Source organism: Pristis pectinata, chromosome 2 (assembly GCF_009764475.1).
Source record: "Pristis pectinata isolate sPriPec2 chromosome 2, sPriPec2.1.pri, whole genome shotgun sequence".
Taxonomy (NCBI): Eukaryota; Metazoa; Chordata; class Chondrichthyes; order Rhinopristiformes; family Pristidae; genus Pristis; species Pristis pectinata.
In genome coordinates this window covers 122,316,690-122,342,752 of record NC_067406.1, presented here as the reverse complement: position 1 = coordinate 122,342,752, position 26,063 = coordinate 122,316,690, and the positions used below count along the sequence as shown (strand labels likewise).

The 26,063-nt window shown below is 40.8% G+C and overlaps 1 protein-coding gene across 1 annotated transcript in view; it reads right to left on the bottom strand.

The window, feature by feature from the left end:
• Positions 1-26,063, bottom strand: part of LOC127587105 (alpha-1,3-mannosyl-glycoprotein 4-beta-N-acetylglucosaminyltransferase B-like) — a 137,059-nt gene that overhangs the window by 80,308 nt on the left and 30,688 nt on the right. Inside the window, 2 exon segments of the mRNA XM_052045329.1 lie at positions 2,890-3,030; positions 7,822-8,013. Coding sequence (XP_051901289.1) covers positions 2,890-3,030; positions 7,822-8,013 — 333 coding nt within the window.

Here is a 26,063-nt window from a genome sequence, read left to right as displayed (position 1 = left end):
ACAATACATCACAGGCACCTCCCTCCCCACCATTGGTAGTAGTAGCTACAGGAGGTGCTGCCTTAAAAAGGCAACATCTATCATCAAAGGTCCCCACCATCCGGGCTATGCCATCTTCTTGCAGCTACCATCGAGCAGAAGATGCAGAAGCTTGAAGTCCCACACCGCCAGGTTCAAAAACAGCTACTTTCCTTCAACCATTCAGCTCTTAAACCAACCAGAATAACTCTAATCACTACAATTTAGCAACACCATGACGACTTTGATCTCTTTGCACTAAAATGGACTTTGTTTTTTCTGTTCTAATTGTGTTCTCTCTTGTAAAAATTGTGTATAATTTATGTTTAATTTGTTTTCCTTATATGAATGTGCTTATATGATGCTATGTGCCTGTGATGCTGCTGCAAGTAAGTTTTTCATTGCACCTGTACATACGTGTTCTTGTGCATATGACAATAAACTCCACTTCGACTTTAGTATTTTCTGTTTTTATTTCCCACTTCCAGCATTTGCAGTAGTTTGATTTTCATTTGCATTTTCATATTTGATGTAAAATGACAATTGGCTGATGTCCATTGATACAAATATGTACAGATACATTTTTTCGGGATGGCCATGTTTCCTTATTTTGGTGATATTAACAGTAATTCATTGGTTCCTAAAAGCACTTTGCGATATTGTGAGGTCATGGCAATTGTTATGTGAATGCAAGGTCTTCTTTTTGAGTAAGCGCAATGGAGAACGTGTGTCCTTTCAGCAGGCTCAAGTGGGAGAAGAAGTTCTTCCTACACTCACCCCAGTTCTTCATCATGCTGTTTCTTACCCCTCCTCTACCCACTCCATCTGCCCATCATCCACACACTCCTTCCACTGGTTTCCCTCTCTCCACTGGTTCTGTTCTCCCCATTGTTCCCATCTACCCACTACCCCTCCCTTACTTGATTCCATGCTCCACTTCGCTCTCCTTTCAGATTCCATCATCTTCAGCCCTTTGTCACCTCCGCCTATCACCTTCCAGCCTCTGTCATTGCTTCCACTCTCCCCTGGTCCATCTGCAGATCACCCCCTCCTCACCTGGATCCACCTATCGCTTGCCAGCTCTTGCTCCACCACTTCCCGCTGCCTTTTTATACTAGCTATCTCCCCTCTATCTTTCAGTCCAGATGAAGGCTCTAAACTCATTTCCCTCCATAGATGCTGCCTGACCTATTGAATTCCTCCAGCATCTTGTTTGTTGCTGGAGAATCATTCAGGGTACATTACTAATATTGCAAGGCTGGGGATTTTGATTTGTTGGCACCCAGGAGACAAAGCACATCTGCTTGTGCTCATCATTGCTGAAGGTGCAGTTGTGGTTCTGATACTGAAGTCACTAACGTCAGTGTGGTGTGACTACAACTGCCACATGGATATCCAAAGCCTCTTGCCAGAATTGGGATCTCCCACTGTGGAACTGTACAAACTACCAACAAAATAAGTACCACCAGGTGTTTTCAGGTATGGTGTTGGGGTGCTGGTGGCAAATCATGATCAAGGTCACCCTGAATTGCCTATTAAAAGCAGGCTATAAGCTGAAACAGTCACCCAGCAGTAAGCCCCTTTACTGGGACTAACGTTACCCAACCCATTTTGCAGTAATTACTGTCTTGTGAACACTATGTGTCATAAGTGAAAATTGACCTCACTGAACACTAGAATGTATTGTCAGGATGTTTGAATATTAAATAAGAAGTTTTACTCTATCTCGGTACAAGGTGTCATTTAAAATCTGAGTTTTAATCTCTTCACATGGTGGATTAAGAGTTGACAGATACATAATTAAAAGACTAAATTGTTATTGTAATACAATTAGAGAGCCGGAGAGTTTAACCTGCAATAAGCACAGAGTTAAGTGATTGAGATTTTTTAAATAATGGAAGAATTAGACTTTAAATTATAAAATGCTTAGTCCATGTAGAAACGATTTTCAAGGTAGATGATTTATGGAGATTCAGGATAAATAAGCCAAGAATCGAGCTATGTTTAGTGTTAGGGAATACTTATACTCACTGAAGATTGTTAAGCCAGTCAGCATGCATAGTCTGATGAAATGTATCATTCCCTACGGACTTCATGCCATGGCTTTTGAACTTCAAGGTAGAATTTCCTACAGGTCTTCCCTAAATTGGCAAAAGGATTTTTCTAAGTCTTATCCATTATGACTTAACTAGCGCATTCTTGCCTGGTGGTTCAAGTCCCACTCCAATGAAGCAAGCATAAAACTTGGGTTGACATTCCCATTCAGTACAGTGTAATGTTGCTTTATTGAAGATGCCATCTTTCAGGTGCCAAACACTGTGCCCTCTCAATTGGAAATCAAAGAATCCATGGCACTAGTTTGCAGGGGGTTCTCAATAGTGTTCTGACCAATTTTTCAAGCAGATTACATATTCATTCTTAAATACTATTTGTACAACCTATCATGCACAAATTGACTCTAATTTCCTATACTACTATAGTAACTAAAGCTACAAAGTTATTTCTTCTACTGCAAATCACAGTGGGACATCCAGAGACTGTGGAAGATAATATGCAAATATAGTTTTTTATAGTATTTACATTTCACCTGTGTTCCTAGTCATTCAAATATTCCAAGTTTACTCTATTAAGGCCCAGAGAGAGACAACAATAGTCCACCTGCAAAATCTGAGAAAGTGAAAGGTTTTGCAAAACTGAAAGAAAAGGTGTCAACATTTAATCGCTGAACAGTTTCAAGAGCGACAGGACAATGTGAGAAAAAAATATTGCAATATTTTTAAATTTACCCATTTATGTTAAGCATTCAGACAGAGGGAGTATTTTACATTTGATTATTTTAACATCCACTCTTCTATGTTCCTGATTTCTTACCTCCAGTTCTTCCCTGTCCTATCAGTACTTTTGGCTGAAGGCTGTCCTTGTTAGACATCAGATGAGGAAGGTAATAGAAAATGTTTAGTAGCTGAAGAGGAAGGATTCCCATAGAGTTCAATGTTTTTATCTTCATTATATCTGAAAACAAAGAGATGAATGTTAAGATGTGTTGTGTGAAAAGGTTCTTTTGGATTCTTAAAGATGGAGGACTCTGGACACAGGCTTTGGATTTTAAAAATAGTTTAATCACAAAGGCAAACACGGGAACAGAATGAGTGGGAATGGATGCACACTCACACACGCACACACACACATGGGACCGTGAACGTGAGGGAGGGAATCGCAACGAGGATGAGATACACACACACACACACACACACACACACACACACACACACACACACACACACACACAAAACAAGGTACAGCTTATCAAGGGATAAACACTTAAATGCCTGAACACCTTGACCCAAACAAGCATTGGCTCTAACACTCCCTGGAATCTGACTAAGACGCTCCCAAACCATATGGTGGTGCACACTCTTACCAGTGGTCTCTGCAGCGTTGTCTCACTATTCCTGGGGCAGTCGAGAAAGGAAGGACCAGAAATGTGCAACACTCTTTATAGTGATGGAAGGCTGGGTGGAGCCCAGCCAAGTAATTTAGACAGGCCAATGGCTTGGAGGTCAAGGACAAAGGTGTTTGCCAAGGCCAATGGTCAGGCTAGTTCAGGAACAAAGGCGCTCTCCAAGGCCAATCCCTATGCCCACATCTGATGGGTGGGGTGGAGCCAAACCTTGATTGACAGTGGTGTCACTTCCGATCTGATAAGCAATGCTGTCCTCCAACCAGAGGGGTCAGTGTTGTTACTGTCATGTGACAGCCATGTGCTCTCATACTACTGCTTGCAACCTATTTTTATTTTTGAGTTTAAGATTCCTGATAGTTTTTTACTGATTGTGCCAAGCTGGAATAAGTATTGCAGAGTGTGGGTGTAAATTCTGCTTCACGGCTTCAGAATAACATCCAGACCGTCACTTCAGTTAAGTACAGAGGGAGCACTTAATTAATTTAGCCACTGTATTTAGGACAAAGTTTTCCACTGAATTCTTATTGGCTTGATTAGCTAGATGGGACAAAACTTCGATAGCATTACTTGATGCTGTTTAAGAAAGCCTCTTGACGGCTTGGCCAACATTCTGCTTTCAATTAGCACCCAATTGGCCATTCATCTCATTTCCAGTAAACACAGCCCTGCAGCGTGAAATGAGCTTCCAGATTTGTCCAGGAAACAGCAGGAACTACAATTCAGAAGTGTTTTGGGATATTCTGCAATTGTGAACGATGCTATATAAAGCCAAGTTCTATCACTGGAAAAAAAAAGCTTCTGCTGCAGTTTTACACTGAGTGTCACACAAATCAAACACTTCAGCAGATAATTCTCTGGTTGTGCACATCTGCAGGCCCCTCCACAGCAATTAGCTGGAGGCTCAGTCGAAGGTTAACGTGCACAATACTAAATAATTGAAATTCTGTATTGCTTAAATGTTAACAGGCTTTATAAATGCTTTTATGCTAAATAATAATTTTGTACAAATCCAGGAGAGGCAAGCATAAATCAGGGGACGCAGTTAGAGATGTACAACAACCTTTGCTGAACAGTCCAAGACGAGTTGCTAGAGCAGGATGTTTGCATGCCCAACAGTGTTACTTGCAGCAGAATGGCTCTCATGTACATACTTTGCACCTGTGACCTACTTTGTGATGCGAGTCTGCCTGTAGCTAATGATCTGGTTGGGACAAAACTGGTGCAGTGGACTGTCACAACTTATATAACTTTTGACCACAGCTAGAAAACTGACCACAGACCAGTGGTTGAAAAACTTGTACATTAAGGGAATATCTAAAATATCGCCAGGCTGGTGAAGATGAGCATGCAATAGAAACCCATCAGCAAAACACCACAATGCACTTCCCTGGGATGTTACCGGATAAAGTTTTCAACTAAGCCACATAAAGAGATATTTGGGCAAATGGTCAAAAGCTTGTTCAAGCACTCAGGTCTTAAGTGCATCTGACCTTCCAGACCAGCCTACAATGCGGGACCTTGTTGAAGGCCTTGCTAAAGTCCAAATAGACAACATCCACTGCCTTATCCTCATCTACCCTTTTGGTTACCTCTTCAAAGAACTCTAAAAGCTCAAATGCTGGTAGATCCTGTCCCTCAGAATTCCCTCCAGTAACTTCCACATCACTGAATTGAGACAATTGAGATTCAACCATATTGAGGGGTTGGAGTCACACATTGGCCTTCTCTGAAGAGCATTATTGAACCAGAATGATTTTGTAACTATCCAGTGATTTCATGGTCACCTGCACTGAGATCAGCCTGCAGTTCCCTGGCTTGTCCTTGCTATCCTTCTTCAACAACGGGACAACATTAGCCACCTTCCAGTCTTTGGGAAGTTCACCAGTGGCTAACAATGAAGCAAATATCTCCGCAAGGGCCTCAGCAATTTCTCTAACCTCCCACAAAGTTCAAGGATATACTGGGTCTGGCCCTGGAGATTTATCCACCATAATATGCTGTGAGGCTGCAAATACCTCCTCCCTGGTAATATGAATGTTCTCCAAAACAGCTCCACCAGTTTCCCTTGTCTCTTAAAATAACCACAATTTTCTCGAGGAGAAATATTCGTTAAAGATATCTTGCAGCTTGAGACATAGGTGGCCCTGCTGATCTCTCCTTAGCCACCCTTTTAATATATCGAGAGCCTCTTGGGACTTTCCTTAACCTTACCTGCCAGATCTACCTCATAGCCTCTCTTTGTCCTCCTGATTTCCCTAAGTATATTCTTACTTATTTTAAGTTTATTCTTACTTTTCTGACCCTTGCTGCTCCTTCGCGCCATCCAAACTGCTTCTGGTTTTTGATTATGCTAAGGTCTTTCCCCTCTACTGCTTTTATCCCACTTTTTAATATCAGGGAAATCTCACCTCCATCTGCTTAAATCTTTCTGCTGTAGAGAAAGCAGTGCTATTAAAATCGGTTGTTTTGGGCTTGCTTCAGGACAATCTGACCTCTTTTCCCCAGTGAGCTGCCCAGGGAATACTGTCACTAGCTGCATATCCGCTCTGAAAAGCGCATCACTTTTGCCAGCTTAATTCAAGGCTGGAAATACCCATTTAAGTTTCATAAATGATGGGACTCAACCCAGAAATGACTTGAATCATGTCGCACTCAGAAAAAAATATATACATGTATCACTGAATAAAACCACATTAAAATTACATAATTCTAGACCTCCGCAGAGATGCATAGCATAAATAATGAACTAGAAATCCACTTATCTGTTTGCTAATGACAAAAATTGGCAGTGTTTTAAGCATTAAATTATGAATGGCTAATTGCAGTTTATACAAAAGGCCAAGTGGATTTCAGTGTAGCAAATTTGATGTCAACCACAATAGACCTTAAAAGGATAGAAGAGTACTTACTAAATTGTGAAAAGTGAAAAGCAAATAGATTAACCATCCACGTACACAGATTGTTAAACTGTTATGGCCAGGCACAGAAAAATAATCACAAAGACTAATGGAATGCCAGTCCTTAAATCCAGAAAACTAGAATGCAGATGGTGGGTATGCTATAAAGTCCTGGCAAGATCACACCTACAGTACTGAGTGCATTTCTGGGCACTACATCTTAGGGTGGATATGCTGGGTTTGGAGGGAGGGCAGCATAGATTTTCCAGTGTTATCTAGAGAGATTACATCAACAAGAGTTGCATTCCCAGGAATTTAGAAGGCTACAGGGAAATTTGCTGAATGTTTCATAATATTAAGGGAACTAAAGGGGTAGAAGGAGAGTAACTGCTATTAGACAGTCAATGGAGCATAGCCTAAAAACCAGAGCCAAAAATTAGGAAATACTTGTGTGAAAGATGGTATAGAAATCTGGAAGTTAGCAACTGACAATAGTCTATTGTTAATTTCAAATCTGGGATTGATAATTCATTAGTAAACCTAAGGCATTAAAGGATATGGGGCAAAAGTAAGTACAGGCTTCAGGACCCTGATCAACCAAGATCATATCAGCCAATCTTTTCTTTCTGCTTGTCTGTGAATGTCAACAGCAACAGCCTTCACTCAGAGCATGGTTAGAATGTGGAATCTGCCTCCAACAGGCATCTTTGAGGCAAACAGTTTTGGTGCCTTCAAAAGGAAACCAGACAAGTGCATAAAAGAAAGGAATTGTGAAAACTGATAGTTGCACCGAATGGTCTGTTTCTGCACTGAACATCCTGTGATGTATTATTAGACTGGCTTGTTCAACTAAGCACACAACAGGGTAAGAACCTGAGATCCTTCTGCCATTAAGTATATGCCACACAAGGAGCTATCAAAGAAAGATGCTCTCTTCTTTATTTAAATATGATAGCAGTTTGGTCACACTCAGTCCCCAGGTTAATAATGAATAATGAATCTCTTTCTCAAAAACAGTCAAAAACAGTGCAACATAACAACTCTCAGGAGGTGAGAAAAGTCCATTAGACCTTAAAAAAACCCTCATCTGGCTTTAATAGATTTTCACACAACTTCCCTGCCATCAGTCCAGATTTGTCAACATTCAGCAAATTATCCAGCCTCTACGGAAAGAAAAACAAAGTTTCTAATGCAACTTTGTCAGCCAACTGCTTCTAGCATTTCCTGTTTTTAATTTGGATTTACAGCATCTGCAGTTTTATACTAATCAGCTCCATGTGCTTTATCTTTGATGAACAATTATCATCTGACATGACATTTTTCAGAGCAATTGGTGTCCTGCTTGTTCCCAACCACTACTAACATTTAAAGAGATCAGATCAGCCTGTTTAACCACTTAAGTGCACAGAAATTAAAAGCAAGAGAGCTGCTGATACACTGTACCTGAAAAGTTAGACAGGGTTATGGATGTGTCATTTGTCTTTGGCTTCTTCATCACAGCTACTGCACGTTTAATCTCATCCAAGACACGCTTCAGTTCCTGGGAGTGAATCAGATTTTCTTCTTCTGCTTTGTGCAATCTGTTATTGAACTCTGTAAGTTCTTGTTGGCACAGAATCACTCCATCCACATCATCTGAAAAAACAAATCTGATTTATTTGAATTGCAAAGATATGTCATCTCAACAAATCTTCATTATGATTGTCAGCATTGGTAAAACCATTTGTGGCAATTAACCAACATAGAGTTCCAAAGACTTTCAGTACTGATGTGTGCCAGTCATAAAGCATTTCCTTTACATGTATTTTTTAAATTGCAGTTTCCTTCTTTGTAACTTGTTAACGGCTCCGTAATTATAAGATTGGTAATTGGTTTACTATTGTCACATGTACTGAGATACAGTGAAAAACTGTTTTGCATGTCATGCAGGTCATTTCAAAACATAACTACATCAAGGTAGTACAAAGGAAAAAGCAGTAACAGAATGTAGAGTATATTATTACAGTTAGTTACAGAGAAAGTACAGTGCAGGTAGACAAAGTGCAAGGGCCATGACGAGGTAGACTGTGAGTTCAAGAATTCGTCTTTATCTTAAAAGAGGTCCTTTCAAGAGTCTTATAACAGCAGGACAGAAGCTGTCCTTGAGCCTGGTGGTGTGTGTTTTCAAGCTTTTGTATGATGCATTAATATCAAATCATTCATGAGGATGGCCTAAAACAATAAGGTAATGGAAATTTTGAAATGCAACAGCCAATTTGCACACAGCAAGCCCCCAACAGAAATGTGATATTGCCCAGCAAATGTAGTGTTGAGGAAACAATAATGAGCAAGTCAACAGAATAACACTATTTTTCTTTTTTGAAGGTAATGCCATACGAACTATTACGTCTTGGAGGGACCAGCTTGGATCTTGATTTAACATCTCCTTAGAAAGCTACATCCTCTCTCTGTGCTTGGCCCTTCCACATTGCACCAGGGTTTCAACAAAGGTTTTTGTGCTCAAGTCTACAGAGTGGAACTTCAACACACATCTTGGCTCAGAGACAAGAGTTTTATCAACTACACAGTTGGCACATGGCTCATTTGAAATGCACCAGGTAGTGTGATACCAAGGATCACCATTCTGCACGGTAGCATAGTGGTTAGCAAAATGCTTTACAACGCCAGCGACCCGGGTTCAAATCCGGCCACTGTCTGTAGGGAGTTTGTTCCTTCTCCCTGTGTCTGTGTGGGTTTCCTCTGGGTGCTCCAGTCTCCTCCCACATTCCAAAGACATACAGGTTAGGAAGTTGTGGGCATGCTATGTTGGCACCGGAAGCGTGGTGACACTTGCGGGCTTCCCCCAAAATCACTACGCAAAAGATGTATTTCACTGTGTGTTTCGATGTACATGTGACTAATAAAGATCTTATAATGGCAGGTCAGGGGGAGTTGGCATTGAGCAGACTGATCATGACAGATAATTACTGGATGGCCCATGCCATTTTGGAATTTACCCTCCAGTCAACTCCGTTTCTTCACCTTGAAAAGCTGAACAGGTTCAGCAGAAGGAGAAGTGCAATCCCTCTCCTTCATGCACCCCCAAAATGGTCTTTTAGGGGGTTATCCAGTCCCTTTGGGTCTGTGACTACTTGGACACTGTTCTGACTCTGAACTGTTTGGTGCTTCTCATCAGCATTGCAGACTGCAACATCCTGCAAGGAGTGGTGTAGCAAGCAAGTGCTGAAGGACTTTATTTTGACTTCAAGGCTTCTGTATCATTCAGTTGCTACCTTTAACTGGAGCTTAACTAGACCCTCGTGCCTACTTGGGAAGCTTCATGATTTAACCCCCAAGATATCTACTGTAATGTTTGACTTTGAAACATCAGTCTTTTTTTGTGTGTCATTTTCCCTTAGCCCAATCTAGATTCAAGTAGAGCAGAATGACACAAAAAAAAATCCATCAGCTGCAAGATTGTTACTACAGGTCCTTGTGACCTATGTACCAGGTGATTGCTAATTCTCACCTTACATTGTCCATATATAATTAGCATTATAAATAAATCAGACTCTGGATCAAAAGCAGGCAGTCCTTTGGCACCCTCCCTTTATAATTCTAGCTGAAGATGGTGACCTAGAAATGTTAGACCTCAACCTTGTTCCAAAGTTCCCAGTTGTTCTATTGAGTATTAACACTAAATAAAACAATTGAAGGACAGAGAAGAAGAAGCCCAAGGCAAAGACTTTCAATAGGAATAAGGGATGGCCGTGTGGCTCCACCACATTGAAGGCACTATCCAATCTTCCATCTGTTCTCACAATACATCCCTTTTCCTCTGAACTGCAATATTTCCCCTCTCAAATCATTTGTCTATACATCACAATTTTTAAACCAACTTAGACTCAATGACATTTTGATACAGAGTGTTCTAGATTTATAGATTGTGTGAATAAGCCCTTCACCAGGAATGGCTCCACATGAACTAAGATTATGCACCCACTTTTCTTCGAATCCCCAGAGGAAATTATTTCTTTCTACCTACCCTGTTGAACACTCTAATTACTTTGGCGCATCACCTCATCTTCCATATGCAAGAGGTCACGACATTGTCAATGATTTTGGACAACATTAGTCAATGCAACCTGTCCTCATAACCAAACCCCTTTAAGTTACAATATCATTCTGATTAATCTATGCTGCAACTTTGCCATTATATCCTCCCTGAGGTGCAATGTCCAAAACAGAATGTAGTGCAGCAGCTGAGTCCCAAGCAATCTTTTATGCAAATGTAGAATAACTTCACTTTGAAATTGGAGCTAAAAAAGTTGAATTAAGAGGACAGGTTGCATTGACTGAAGCTGCCCAAAAGCATTTGACAAATTCTTGAGTGGAAGATTAGATGGAAAAGTTAATATTGCATTAGATTAAATTTGATATTCTTCCAGAAGCATTTACTGATTTCTGAGCGGGGACAAATCTGTCTGGTCTTCCACAGTTTCCAGCTTTGTATCTTTTACAAAACATTCCCCTTCTTAGATCCAAAGGGGATGACCTCCTACTAGTGATATATGGGTATAGGAATTGCATTACTTCCTTTTAATGACATTAGAACAACATCATAGGTCAATGTAACTCTCTATGTGAAAGTCATATAAAGTCCAAGAAATTCATTTGGGATGTTCACAGAACAATGTTTCAGATTTCCTTGTGCAACACTGCACCAAAACTGACATTGTTGGTTGTCACACAGCATTCCTTATTGATGCCTTTGAAAATCTTGCAAAACATGCTGAATCTTGCAAAAAACTTGCCCCACATTATCTCCTTTGAACTTACCCCCCTCACCTTAAATGCATGCCCTCTAGTATTAGACATTTTGACCCTGAGAAAAAGATACTGGTTGTCTATCTATGCCTCTCATAATCTTATAAACCTCTATCAGGTCTCCCCTCAGCCTCCATTGCTCCAGAGAAAACAACCCAAGTATGCCCAACCTCTTTTTATAGCACATGCCCTCTAATCCAGGCAGCATCCTGGTAAACCTCTCTTCACCCTCACCAATGCCTCCACATCCTGTCCTATAATGGGGCGACCAGAATTGAATGCAATACAGGTGCGGCCTAACCAGAGTTTTTATAAAGCTGCGACATAACTTTCTGACGCGAACTCAGTGCCTCGGCTAATAAAGGCAAGGATGCCATATGTCTTCTTTATCTCCCTATCAACCTGGCCACTTCCAGGGAGATATAGACTTGGACCCCAAGATCCCTCTGTATATCAACACTGTTAAGGGTCTTGCCATTAAACAGTGTACTGTCCCTTTACATTTGATCTCTCAATACCTCATACTTGGCTGGATTAAACTCCATCTGCCATTTCTCCACTCATATCCACAACTAATCTATATCCTGCTGTATCCTTTGGCATCTTCTACACTATCCACAACACCACCAATTCTTTGTATCATCTGCAAACTTACTAACCCATCCATCCACATTTTCAATCCAGGTCTTTTACAGTATATATTTCACAAACAGCAGAGGTCCCAGTAAAGATCCCTGCAGAACACCACTAGTCACGGACCTCCAGCCAGAATAAGTCCATTGACCAGTACCCTCTGTTCTTCTATGGGGAAGCCAATTCTGAATCCAAACGGCCAGTCACCATGCACCTGGTTGATCTATGTTTACTAAACCCCATGTTGTCCTCTCAGACTTGTAAACGTGAAAAATCTCACTGCAGATGAATTTTACATATTGCATGATTTCTGACATCACTTAGGAGAGTTTTATCCCAGAAAAAGTGTGCTGGATCAAATGAAAATGATAACAAAGTTATTCAGAGTCAGAATCAGCTTTATTATCAATGCGTATGTGGTGAAATTTGTTGTTTTGTGGTAGCAGTACAGTGCAAGACATAAAAATTACTATAAGTTACAAAAATAATAAAAAGTGCAAAAGAGGAATAACAAGGTAATTGTTCATGGGTTTATGGACTGTTCAGAAATCTGATGGCGGAGGGGAAGAAGCTGGTCCTAAAACATTGGATGTGGGTCTTCAGGCTCCTGTACCTCCTCCTCAATGGTAGTAATGAGAAGAGGACATGTCCTGGATGGCGAGGGTCCTTAATGATGAATGCCACCTTCTTGAGGCCACCACCTCTTGAAGATATTCTCGATGGCGGGAGGGTTGTGCCCGTGATGGAGCAAAGTGCTGCATTGTTGTAAAATTCCACCAAGAAGTTAATGGATGAATTCCCAGAAATGGTGAGCAAAAGGTTCTAATCTGGGTTAAAACCAATGTTCAACTGCAGAGTGCCATTTTATTTCTTCTTTCACTTAAGTCATTAGTAAATATAATGAAGGCGTGAAGCACAGGTGCCCAGAAAAAGTATTTCGCCACACACTGCACACTAACTGTCGCATTTTACCAATTTAGTACCACCAGTGAAATTGTGGCATCCTTGCTTCAAGAAATCATTTTACAGCAAGAAACATTAAAGCCCAAATCAATTGCACCCTGTTGGAGGGGTCAGTGCCCAAGTCTCAGAAGCAGAAGCAGCATCGGGGCCACAGACTGAGGGATCACTGAACTGCAGTCTTTCAGTTCACTGAAGCCTTGATCTGTACTGAGGCTGACCAGCAAACGTTTGTACAGTAAAAATTAAGTGGGGGGGGGGGTGATTTTGAAACACGTGAAAATATATCACAGGGAGCATTTTAAATCAAGCATTGTTAACGACTTTTAGGACAATGTACTTCTGATTGAAATGTAAATTAACAAAGTCACAACCATTTTATTGAAGTTCTATTGGTAAGTGGTTAATGAGCTCTGTGCAGTTGACATTATCATCACACGCAGATAAACACGACTGTGAAATGGTCTCAGCATGAGGATGTATCCCAACAGTAAGTGCCAGGTTCCTTTTCCCAAAGACCACAGATATTTCAAACAATCATATGCTATTTATGCATAAGTAAGGTTTTTATTTAATATAGTTTCTAGGCCAGGCATCTCAAAGGCCCAGAGCAGCATCAGTAGCTCATTGTTTGGAACAAGCACGATTGGAGGCTGGTGGAACCACATAGTGGCCAAGATTGCAATCTTGGGTTAGTCCACCAGGGTGGGCAAAACGTTTCTCCCCATGAGGGCAATACCTTTCAAAAGCTGTATCAGGAAGAAGGGAATGGGGTGGTCTGTGATGGGACTGATATTATGACAAAATTTACTTACCATAAATGCCATTCAGGACGAATTTAATTTACTCATTAGAAGAGAACATAATCCATGTTTCAAAATGTTCATCAGTTTCATTCTGTACAGTATTATTTTTGTATTTCTTTCACACATCATCTTAAATATTTCAATCTAGTCTTGTATCCGGAGACTTTGGTTTTGTTCATACTGTTATGTAATTCCTTCACACAAAATCCTTTATACAAAAACTTGGACTTATGCAGCATCTTAGAGGTTTTCTAATTAATGAGACTCAGGAATATAAAGGATTAGTAAGTTTTAAAATGGTGAAAACTGCGGAACGAGGAGGTATTCAGTAGAAGCTGATCAGAAGTAGATTTGAGTTTTCCAAGGAAGGCTTTAAGTGAATGGAATTTACATTTCCAGGTACAACTGGACATTTCTCTTGAAGAAGAACACAATGTCAAGGGCAGTAGGAAGATGAACAAGTTTGATCAATGGGTTCTTTCAGCTGTGATAATCTTCTGTTTCTAAAATGCAACATCACATCTTTCAGACAAATGAATTGTTGTGAACTCCAGTAACTTGTACATTATACACAACAGCCAAATTAAACTTTGCAAGATTTTGAAAAATTAATTGAATGACATGAATGGGTTTGGTTGTCTGAAGTCAACTTCCAGCAGTCATAGAATCGTACAGAATTAAAGAGAGCCATTCAGCCACCATGCCTTTGTTTGGAACTTTCACAGAATTGTCCTAATTCCCTGCTTCTTCCAATAGCCAGCAAGTGTCAGCTGTAGCTCAGCAGTAGCATTCTTGCCTCCGAGCTTAAGGTTCAAGTCAAACTCTAGGGACCTGAGTTTATTATTCAGTCTGGCTCACCAATGCAGTACTGACTGAGTGCTGTACCTTCATATACGGCATCTTTCAGATGAGATATCAATTACAGATCCTGCCTTGCATCTCAGGAGGATGTGAAGTATACAGAGCATGATTTTGCTCAGCAGGGTTCTGCAGTATCCTAGCCAATATTTATCCCTCAAATCTTGTTAATTAAAAACGAAGTTAATTTGGTTACTTCACTGCTGCTTATCCTTCAGAATCAATTCAATAATTGTAAAGTGCTTTGAACCATCTTGAGATTGCGGAAGGTACAATATAAATATAAAGTTCATTCAATATATTCAGTTGTTTTTCTGGAAGTTTCTATTGAATCTGCTTCCACCACACTTTCCTCATCCTCACCACATTAAATAATTTTCCTCATCTCCCTCTGGTTGCTGACTTTCTTTATTTTTAAGCTCTTCTTGATTTTGAAGCCCTCTATCAAGTCTTTCTTTAACCTTCTCCACTCTAAGAAAAAGCACATTTTCCTGTGGCCTCTTGCACTGCAGACATGCTCTGGTCTCTTTTTTAAATACAATAGTATGTATAGCAAATTAAACTAAATTTAGTTACATGTGGTCTATAACTATAAATAGTATGTTAAGTTTGATGCCAACAATATTTGAATTTGTTCATGTTGGGAATATAGTCTAGGTTGACCCTCCTAATATCCTCATTATAGTTAGCCAATTAGTTTGAAAGTAATACAATTCATTAAAGAGGAACTTTCTACAGTAAAAGAGAAATAGGTTTACTTAAACAAGATCATGTTACCACCCATGTGGCAATAGTTTACTATTAAAGCCTAAAAGCTTGGTCAATTCATCCAGTTGCTAAACTGTACAAACCAGGAGGGTTTCAAAGATGCAAACAGGTTCACTGAATAGGGAGTCAAGGACTGGTGATGTTGCTGCTCCTGAGACCCATGATTAAAGCATGCATCCAAGGTCAGAACTAGGCTAAGCTGTGATGTCATTCTCTGGAAGGAGAACCTGATGGTATTCACTGTCAGGCCTGACCTTGAATATGGCCATTTAGGTAGGACTTTAGGGAAATCTCACCCTGTGGCAAGAAATCAATGTTTTCAGAAGATTATGAGGGGTGAAAGTAGAGTCAAGGCAAAAAAAGGAAACGTAATTGGTGATACAGTTTCCATTGTTGTGAGGTGAGGAATGTTTAATTCCTTTTTGCAGGCTCCCTTAATCACCTGTGCAAAACATAAAGCGTGATGAAGAAATAATTCCGTAAATGTCAGTCTGAGGGCAATCAAGATTGGGTTATGGGTCTTCTTGCATTAAATAAGTGAGCAACAAATACCAAGGGATGATGCACCTTGTTGGTCAGAGTCTGACCAATTTTGACTGGCTGAAGGGAGGTATGGCACAGGAGACAGCAAGCAACGATGGCAGTTTTTATAGTGCTTACATGGTGTTCAGTGAACATCTCTATTCATCATGGAATTGACATACAGATCACCATGATCTAACGAACGATGAAACAGTTTCAGGGGCTTTGGTCACCTCCTCCAAGTTCTTCCCATTTCTGTCATTAGCAAAAAGTTGTGATTTCCTTTGAGGTCTTCCTAAATGTTAGGGCAATGATCCAAGAGGACCCACCAGGAATTATGATGTAAATAGAACCATTAGGGTCCTGCATTTAATTGTCCTTGTGCCCTAACCAAGATTTAGCCATGAACAAATAGCAAGAAAAGTAGAGTTTGCTCAAGCAGAACCTGGAATGGCTGACATTGAAAACCACTAATGAATGTTGAAATATTTCCATTGTTTTGGACTTGTGCTGACAGTTTACCTTGCTTCCCATCCAAAGCTAAAGCAAAATACTTAATCTAAACTCAAGGGATTTTAAAAGAAAGCTCAGATTTTACACTGGAGTGTGGATTCATATCACCCAAAATTCAAGACATTACTCATTACTAGATTTAACCTTGAGAAAAAGAAACAAATGTCCACCGGAAGTACAAGAAGCTATCCCCTCCATGAGGGCAATAATCCACTCCCATCCCAACTTATTGGTTACAGGGCAATTATGTTTGCTGAACACACAGAGAAGAAAAATGGAAAGGTAGAATTTATAAAAAACATTCAACAATTAATATTCAGGGACAAAAACAGTAATGGTTCAGTGATACTATTCACCTTGAGACAGAAAGTTGTAGACTCACGTCTTGCATCACAAACTTATTTTGTCAGTTCTGACAATGTAGTGTAATACAGAACGGGTGCATTGCTATCAAACTAGATGAAGGATGGCAGTGACTGCTATCAAAACAAATCAAGTATACTTTTCTTGGTACACCCAATCCCTGAAGATCTGGTACACAGTTTAGAATTCTATTTCCTCTCACCCTCAGTGGAGTGAAATTTTATGCATGGTTTCTGAATGACACAGAAGATCTCAACATGGTGAGAGGTAGGTGTGTTAAAACTTGGCTCGGGGCTCAACTAAGTAGAGGCAAAAAACAATAAATTGATGGGATTCTCTTTCTGCATATCATCCTATGGACACAGAGAGTGTCTTGTGTTGTGTGCTATATATTTGGTATGAGCGAATGTGTGTGCTGTGAGGTGTGTGATACATAGTGCAAGATGTGAACATGGGGGTTGAGTGAGTATGTGCATGATATGCTTGGTGCCCCTGTGTGTGACGTGAATAAGATGTGTGCGCACACGTGTGTGTGCGTGTGTGTGTGTGTGTGTGTGGCCAGCATGTGCGCAGTGTGCAGGTGTCTGATATATGCAAGGTATGTCAGTGAGTGAGCATTAGATGGGCTCAGCTCTCATATCTCAGTATCCTTAGTAGGACTGTCATCTAAGGTGATGTTATGACAAACTATTCTTTGCATGAAGCAGCTTGCAGAATCTGAAAAGGGATAAGTAAAAGGTGTGTTTAGAATCAAGGTGACTGTCCTATCCTGGTGCTCCCCTCTGTCTTGCTATTTTTGCCAAAAGATGCCGAACCAGAAAATGACTTGTCTTAACTCTCTTTTGAGGAAACGATTCACTCTTATTATTGGAACTTACTCACCAATATTCAACTTGGCATTTTATTATTCTAGTTGAATGGTAGAAAATGACTGCTGCCTGTCATTATTCTCCATTTCACAATATGGTTGATCTACAATTGGAGTAGGACTGGCCAAAATTTGGTCATACATTACAAATCAATTAATTCATGTTGTCAATCCATTGTATAGGGAAATTTAAAGAAGTAGTGGACAGCAGGAAACTTGCGTTGTCCACTGCATCTTTGATTTCTGCAGCAATTATTCACTGAGATACTCAATGAAGTGACTTCACGTTATTCCAGTGGTAGGAAATGTTTCTTCTCAAAATCTTCAAATAGAAACATATTTTTCTCAAATGTTCTACACAGCAATCCTGGCAAATTTGCTTGGATTATATCCAATGGGAGTCTGTAATTCCCCTAGACCTCAAGTCGGGAAGGGTTCCCATGTTTACAGATCACCTGTGAGGACACCCTTGACAACCATCTATTCTGGAGAATGTGATTTACAGTGCTCTGTGCACACCTTTTGTGATGAAGGGGGTGGGAGGAGAGCAAGACAAACTGCACCACTCTCACCCACTGCATCTCCCACCATCTGAAAGAAAACTTATGACCTGTACTTAGTAGCTCAATCCTTCAGGGGCAAACATTTAAATAATAGTATTCAATTATTCTATTTACCTAATCCTGCCAATACTGCTTATGAAAACTCAACCCTCACATTCCCAGTGCTGGTGGTACTCATTGGTGGACCTTCTAGAAAAGTCCCCTACAACTTCTTGTTCCACTTTTATTCCAGCCAAGATATCCCACCATCACCTTAACAAGAAGAATGGTTTAACATCACATTCAGAAAATGAAGTGATCTACTGAATCATCAAGGGATTACAACCTTGTGTGAAGGCAAATACAATATGGAAATATCAAGCCCATGGTATTTGTCCAGATCTCTGGCTACAACTGATCGTAACTTCTAATCTGATTCTCCACACCCTATCTACATGATTTTTGGCCACAAGATCCTGTGTTTGCTCCCTTGACCTCAGTGCAATTAAAACTGAAGACCCAACATTGCCTACTGGCATTTATACTAACTAACATTATATATTTCCCTCCTCTTGGAGTTTGATCCTTTCAGTAAAAACCTGAAAGTCTGTTTTTTTTTGTTTGAATAAACTCACCAAGACTCAGCAGCTCCAAAAAGCATGACTGTTTATTTGAGTGACTCCAACTTAGAGATTGACTCTGGAAGCTTGCCCAAACAATGTTGCAATCCAGAGAGCAATCAATCACCTAATGTTGTGGCAGCTTTAAAGCAACAATAATCTTTTTACAATCAATTCTATATATATTATGCTGACTTGCAAATGATCAGCCACCAACTCCAACCGCCCTTCCTTTCAAAGCGCTTGAATGTTCAGCCATCTCCCAAATTCGTGGCAATCCATTTTGCAGAACTTTATCCACTGTTTCCTCTGTCTTGTCAGGCTGTTACTCTGGTATTCAATCCTGCATGATCTACTATTGGTTTTGCTGCAATCTCCATATCCCTGTGAATAAGATTGCAGCAAGGTGTTGGCCTTAGGTGGAACCAATATATGGAGTCATAGAATGGGCCCTTCAGCCCATCACATCCATTGCTGACTTTCTTTCCCATCTATACTAATCCCGCATTAGGACCATATCCTTCTATGACATGTCCTTCAGTCCTCACATCATTTTTGACCCCAAGCTGAACTTGACATCATACCCTTTTCATCACAAAGATTTCTCATTTTGACTCTTGTATTATCTCTGCTTCAACCCCCCATTGCACTTTATTTGCTGTCAGAACATTTATCCATGCTTTTCTCATTTCCATAATCAATTAAAATGCAATCCCTAATTCTCCACACTGTTTATCTACAGCATATCTAAATTGTTGTTCTTCATATTGTATTCTACACTCACTTATCACCCCTGTTCTCAATAGCATCCTACCATTGTATCTCCCAGTGTGGCCAATATAAATTCTAATCACGATGTTTAAGCCTCTCCTTTCCTGAAATCTGCAACCTTTCCAGGCGTGCTTACCTTCCATTCTCCCAGCTTTCCATCCTTCTCACCTGCTTCTTGTGCAACTCCTCACCATTGAAGACTATGCCACCTCCTGGTCCCATCTATAAACTCCCCCCACCCTCTTATTTTTAGATTCTATTAATATTGACATATTTAGCCAAGCTTTTGTTAATCCTTTCCTAATAACTTCCACTTTAGCTAATTTTTGTAGATCAACCTTAGTCACTTTTCTACATTAAATATATTACTACAAATTGTTGTAATTTTTACCCACTAGATATGCTGTGTATTGCAAATATTTCTGTTATAACACTTCACATCAATTGCAGTTCTTTTAAAGTGTATCTATATACTTTACTAATATACTGTTTGTGCACAGTACATGAGTAAAGTCCATAGACCAGAATGGTTTTGTCCACAAACCTTTTTATGCGTAAGTGAAGCATTTTATTGTTTTTATATTTTCTTTCTGTGATCACACTCAAACATACACAGGAAAAAAGAAGTTGCATAGCAGAAAGTTATCATTTGAAATAGCAGGATATCTCAGACTGTAGCTGCCTTCCAAATATAAGCATTGGGATGAAACAGCGCATGATCAAAGGAAAGAATTTTTACTATAACACAGCACCTTATGCTAGAAATGTCTCAATCTCCTAGACAGTAAATTATTGGTTTTCTTTTAGGGAGACAGACACAGATAAAGAAGGGCAAACACAGACACAAGAGATTCTGCGATGCTGGAATTTGGAGCAACACACACAAAACGCTGGAGGAACTCGGCAGGTCAGGCAGCATCTATGGAGGGAAATAAACAGTCGACGTTTCAGGTCAAGACTCTTCATCAGGACTGGAAAGGAAGAGGGCAGAAGCCAGAATAAGAAGGTCAAGGGACGGGAAGGAGTACGTGCAGGCAGGTGATAGGTGAGTTCAGTGATAGGTGAGTCCAGGTGAGAGGGGGAAGGTAGTAGGGTGGGGGAAGGGAGAGATGTAAGGAGCTGAGAGGTGATAGGTAGGAGAGGCAAAGGGCTGAAGAAGAAGGAATCCAGTAGGAATGAGGGAAGGCAAAGGGGGGGGGGGAAGGGGGGGGAGAAGAGGCGAGGGGTTACCAGAAGTTAGAGAAATTGATGTTGCCATCAGGTTGGAGGCTACCAAGGCGGAATATGATGTGTTGTTCCTCGAACCTACGTCAGGCCTCAATGTGGCAGTAGAGGAGGCCATGGATAGACATGTCTGTATGGGAGTGGGATGTGGAATTGAAGTGGGTGGCCACCGGGAAGTGTAGGAATTATTGTAATATATGGAGCCAATGTGAGCACAGCAAAACCCCCACAAACACACCATGATAATAACAAGATAATATGTTTTAATGATATATAGGTTGAGTGGTAAATATTGCCCAAAGACCCCATGAAGTCCTGTTCACTTTTCACTTTCCTGTGTCTTTGATGGCTCTTGGTTCTCCATTGCTAATACTTCACAATTCTAATCCATGGTCTTGAATAGTTTCAGACTTTTCCCCCTTTCTAATTCTCTAACCACTCCCAGCCTACTTCTGGTACCAGTCACTCCAAAGTTTAGATACCCCCTTCATTCAGTCAACCACAGGATGGCCATAACTTCAGCCCAACACTTTGAGGGTGCTACTAAGGTCCTGGAAAAACAACATGCATCCAATTTACATTGTCTTATCAGATTTCTGGAACATGTGTACCAAATATTATCTCATGCCCAATTGAAAATTCACTTCGATCATTAAGCGATGACTTCAAGAAAGTGTTGCGTTGAGGACAGGGCCATTACACTGTTTTGTTTGGGTGGTTGATATAGATCCCAGCATGTTATCCAAAGACTATTAGTGAGGTTACCTAACTTCATGGTTGATATTGCTCTCTTAACCAACATCACCAAACAAAATTGAGTTAAATGGTTATTCACCTCATTTCAATCCTGGAAGTTTCAGTACTTAGATGAACCCAAAACCCTTCAGGCTGCAACCATGAGCTCCTGTATGTCTGCAGCTGAAATATAGATGGATATCTGGGGGGTGGCGGGTAAATGCTGAGGCTCCTTTGTCCTGTACATATGCAGAAAACCCTAGAGTCCAAATAAGAGGGCCAAAGCCCATATCACAGAGTTGCCAGGGCAAATTTTGACCAGAAGAACATGGTAAAATTTCCACTACACAGATATATATTAAAAAAAGCATTATATGCCCAAGTTTCTAGTCTCCGCTAATATCTCAGCACTTACTCTTTTGTAGAATGGACTTCTTAAGTAGACACAGAGTTCACTCCAAGGACTTCAGAGCCCTGATAACTAGAGATTCTGGGAATATCCAGAGAGTTCACCATGTGCAAAAACTGCTGCTACATTTATCTTGTTAGTGCTGCATTTCTAAGTAAATGGGAATTGAAGTTCAATAAATTGCAGGTCACTACCAAAGACTACAAAAGTGTGTTCCTGTTCCCCTAAACAGTTCAGAAATTGGTTACCATGAATTTTTATGGTATAGTGGACTGTTTAGGGAATTGAGTCCTGCAAGGAACTGAATTGTGCTTCTATAATGGTCTCAATCTAGACACTACAGCACAGATTAGTGTTGATTGACCTCAGAAAGACTGCAGGATGACTCGTTTGAGAAATAGGGAAAATAATCTTACATTGGTGTAATGCAAACCCTCTACTGAGTTTCAGGATTAGGTATCCTGCTGAGAGCAAAATAAAGGATGCTTAACTTTGTATCTGACTGTATAATACCTGACCTACAAGTGCTTAATGTTGAAGCTGGAAGAGTTCCATATCTTAATGTGTGCTAAAACAACCGTGTGGGCAATTTTCCAGAAACAATGAGTTGCTCTGATAAATATGTATACTTGGTGAATACAGAACTGAAGGTATTATATTTGAATGTACGCAGTATATGAAATAAGGTAGACAAGCTCATAGCACAGTTAGAAATTAGCAGATATGACGTTGAGGGCATCACAGAGTCATGGTTGAAAGAAGATCACAGCTGGACAGCTAAACATCCAAGGATACGGATCCTATCAAAAAGACAGGCAGGTGGGCAGAGGGGGTTGGGTGGCTCTGTTGGTGGAAAATTAAATCAAATCCTTAGCAAGAAGTGACATAATATCAGAAGATGTAGAATCCTTGCAGGTAGAGTTAGGAAACTGCAAGGGTAAAAAGACCCTGATGGGAATTATATACAGGCCTCCAAATAGTAGCCAGGATGTGGGGTACAAATTACAACAGGAGATAGAAAAGGCATGTAAAAAGAGCAATGTTACGGTGGTCATGGGGGATTTCAATATGCAGGTAGATTGGGAAAATCAGGTTGGTACTGGATCCCAAGAGAAGGAATTTGTAGAATGCCTACAAGATGGCTTTTTAGAGCAGCTTGTGGTTGAGCCCACTAGGGAAAAGGCAATTCTGGATTTGGCGTTGTGCAATGAATCAGATTTGATTAAGGAGCTTAAGATAAAGGAACCCTTAGGAGGCAGTGATCATAATATGATAGAATTCATTCTGCAGTTTGAGAGGGAGAAGCTAAAATCAGATGAGTAAAGGTAACTACAGAGACATGAGCGAGGAGCTGGCCAAAGTTGATTGGAAGGGGACCCTAGCAGGGATGACGGTAGAACAGCAATGGCAGGAGTGTCTGGGAGTAATTCAGAAGACGCAGCATTAGTTCATCCCAAAGAAAAAGAAGCATTCGAAAGGGAGGATGAGGCAACCGTGACTGACAAGGGAAGTCAAAGACAGCAGAAAAGCAAAAGAGAGGGCATACAATATTTCAAAAATTAGTGGGAAGCTAGAGGATTGGGAAGCTTTTAAAAAGTAACAGAAGGCAACTAAAAAAGCAATAAGGGGAGAAAAGATAAAATATGAAGGTAAGCGAGCCAATAAAATAAAAGAGGATACCAAAAGTTTTTTCAGATATATAAAGAGTAAAAGAGAGCCAAGAGTGGACATTGGACCACTAAAAAATGACACTGGAGAGATCATAATGGAGAACAAAGAAATGGTGAACAAACTGAACAAGTATTTTGCATCAGTCTTCACTGTGGAAGACACCAGCAACGTGCCAGAAATTCGAGAGAATCAGGGGACAGAAGTGAGTGTAGTTGCTATTACTAAGGAGAAGGTGCTTGGGAAACTGAAAGGTCTGAAGGTGGATAAGTCACCTGGACCAGATCGACTACACCTCAGGGTTCTGAAAGAGGTAGCTGATGAGATTGTGGAGGCATTAGTAGTGATCTTTCAAGAATCACTAGAGTCAGGAATGGTTCTGGAGGACTGGAAAATCGCAAATGTCACTCCACCCTTTAAGAAGGGAGGGAGGCAAAAGACAAAAAATTATAGGCCAGTTAGCCTGACTTCAGTGGTTAGTAAGATTTTAGAGTCCATTATTAAGGATGAGGTTTCAGGGTACTTGGAAGCACCTGATAAAATAGGCTGAAGTCAGCATGGTTTCCTTAAGGGGAGATCTTGCCTGACAAATCTGTTGGAATTCTTTGAGGAAGTAACAGGCAGGATAGACAAAGGAGAGTCAGTGGATGTTGTTTACTTGCATTTTCAGAAGGCCTTTGACAAAGTGCCACACATGAGGCTGCTAAACAAGATAGGAGCCCAAGGTATTACAGGAAAGGTACTACATGGATAGAAGATTGGCTGACTGGCAGAAGACAAAGAGTGTGGATAAAGGGGGCCTTTCCTGGTTGGCTGCCAGTGACTAGTGGTGTTCTGCAGGGGTCGGTGTTGGGTCTGCTTTTCATGTTATGTATTTTTGGTATTGGTATATTATTGTCACTTGCCAAGGTACGGTGAAAAACTTGTCTTGCATACCTATTGATCTGGATGACGGAATTGAGGGCTTTGTGGCTAATTTTGCAGATGACACAAAGATAGGTGGAGGGACAGGTAGTGGTGAGAAAGCAGGGAGTCTGCAGAAGGACTTAGACAGGTTGGGAGAATGCACAAAGAAGTGGCAGATGGAATACAGTCATACACTTCGGTAGAAGGAATAAAGGCATAGACTATTTTCTAAACAGGGAGTGAATTCAGGAATCAGAGGTGCAAAGGGATTTGGGAGTCCTAGTGCAGGATTCCCTAAAGATTAACTTGCAGGTTGAGTCAGTAAGGAAGGCAAATGCAATGTTAGCATTCATTTCAAGAGGACCAGAATATAAAAGCAAGGATGTAATGCTGAGGCTTTATAAGGCGTTGGTCAGGCCACATTTGGAGTATTGTGAGCAGTCTTGGGCCCCATATCTAAAGAAAGATGTGCTGGCATTGGAGATGGTCCAGAGGAGGTTTACAAGAATAATCCCAGGAATGAAAGGGTTAACATGAGGAGCATTTGATGGTTCTGGGCCAGTACTCGCTGGAGTTTAGAAGGATGAGGGGGGATCTCATTGAAACCTACTGAATATTGAAAGGCCTGAATAGGGTGGACGTGGAGAGGTTGTTTCTAGTAGTGGAAGAGTCTAGGACCAGAGGGCACAGCCTCAGAATAGAAGGACGTCTCTTTAGAACAGAGATGAGGAGAAATTTCTTCAGCCAGAGTGTGGTGAATCTGTGGAATTCATTGCCACAGATGGCTGTTGAGGCCAAGTCATTGGGTATATTTAAAGTGGAGGTTGATGCGTTCTTGATTAGTAAGGGTGTCAAAGGTTACTGGGAGAAGGCAAGAGAATGGGGTTGATGAGAAACATAAATCAGCCATGATTGAAGTCGGAGCAGACTCAAAGGGCCGAATGGCCTAATTGGTATTGGTATTGGTTTATTATTGTTACTTGTACTGAGGTACAGTGAAAAGCTTGTCTTACAAACCGATCGTACAGGTCAATTCATTACACAGTGCAGTTACATTGAGTTAGTACAAAGTGCATTGATTAGTAACAGTACAGAGTAAAATGTCACAGCTACAGAGAAAGTGCAGTGCAATAAGGTGCAAGGTCACAACAAAGTAGATCGTGAGGTCATAGTCCATCTCATTGTATAAGGGAACTGTTCAATAGTCTTATCATAGTGGAGCAGAAGCTGTTCTCAAGTCTGGTGGTACGTGCCCTCAGGCTCCTGTATCTTCTACCCGATGGAAGAGAAGAGAGAATGTCCCAGGTGGGTGGGGTCTTTGATTATGCTGGCTGCTTCACCAAGACAACGAGAGGTAAAGACAGCATCCAAGGAGGGGAGGCTGGTGTCCGTGATACACTGGGCTGTGTCCACAATGCTCTGCAATTTCTTGCGGTCCTGGGCAGAGCAGTTGCTATACCAAGCCGTGATACATCCAGATAGGATGCTTTCTATGGTGCATCAGTAAAAGTTGGTGAGAGTCAAAGGGGACAAACCAAATTTCTTTAGCCTCCTGAGGAAGTAGAGGCGCTGGTGAGCTTTCTTGGCCATGGCATCTATGTGATTTGACCAGGACAGGCTGTTGGTGATGTTCACTTCCAGGAACTTGAAGCTCTCAACCCTCTTGACACCATTGATGTAGACAGGTGCATGTACACTGCCCCCTTTCCTGAA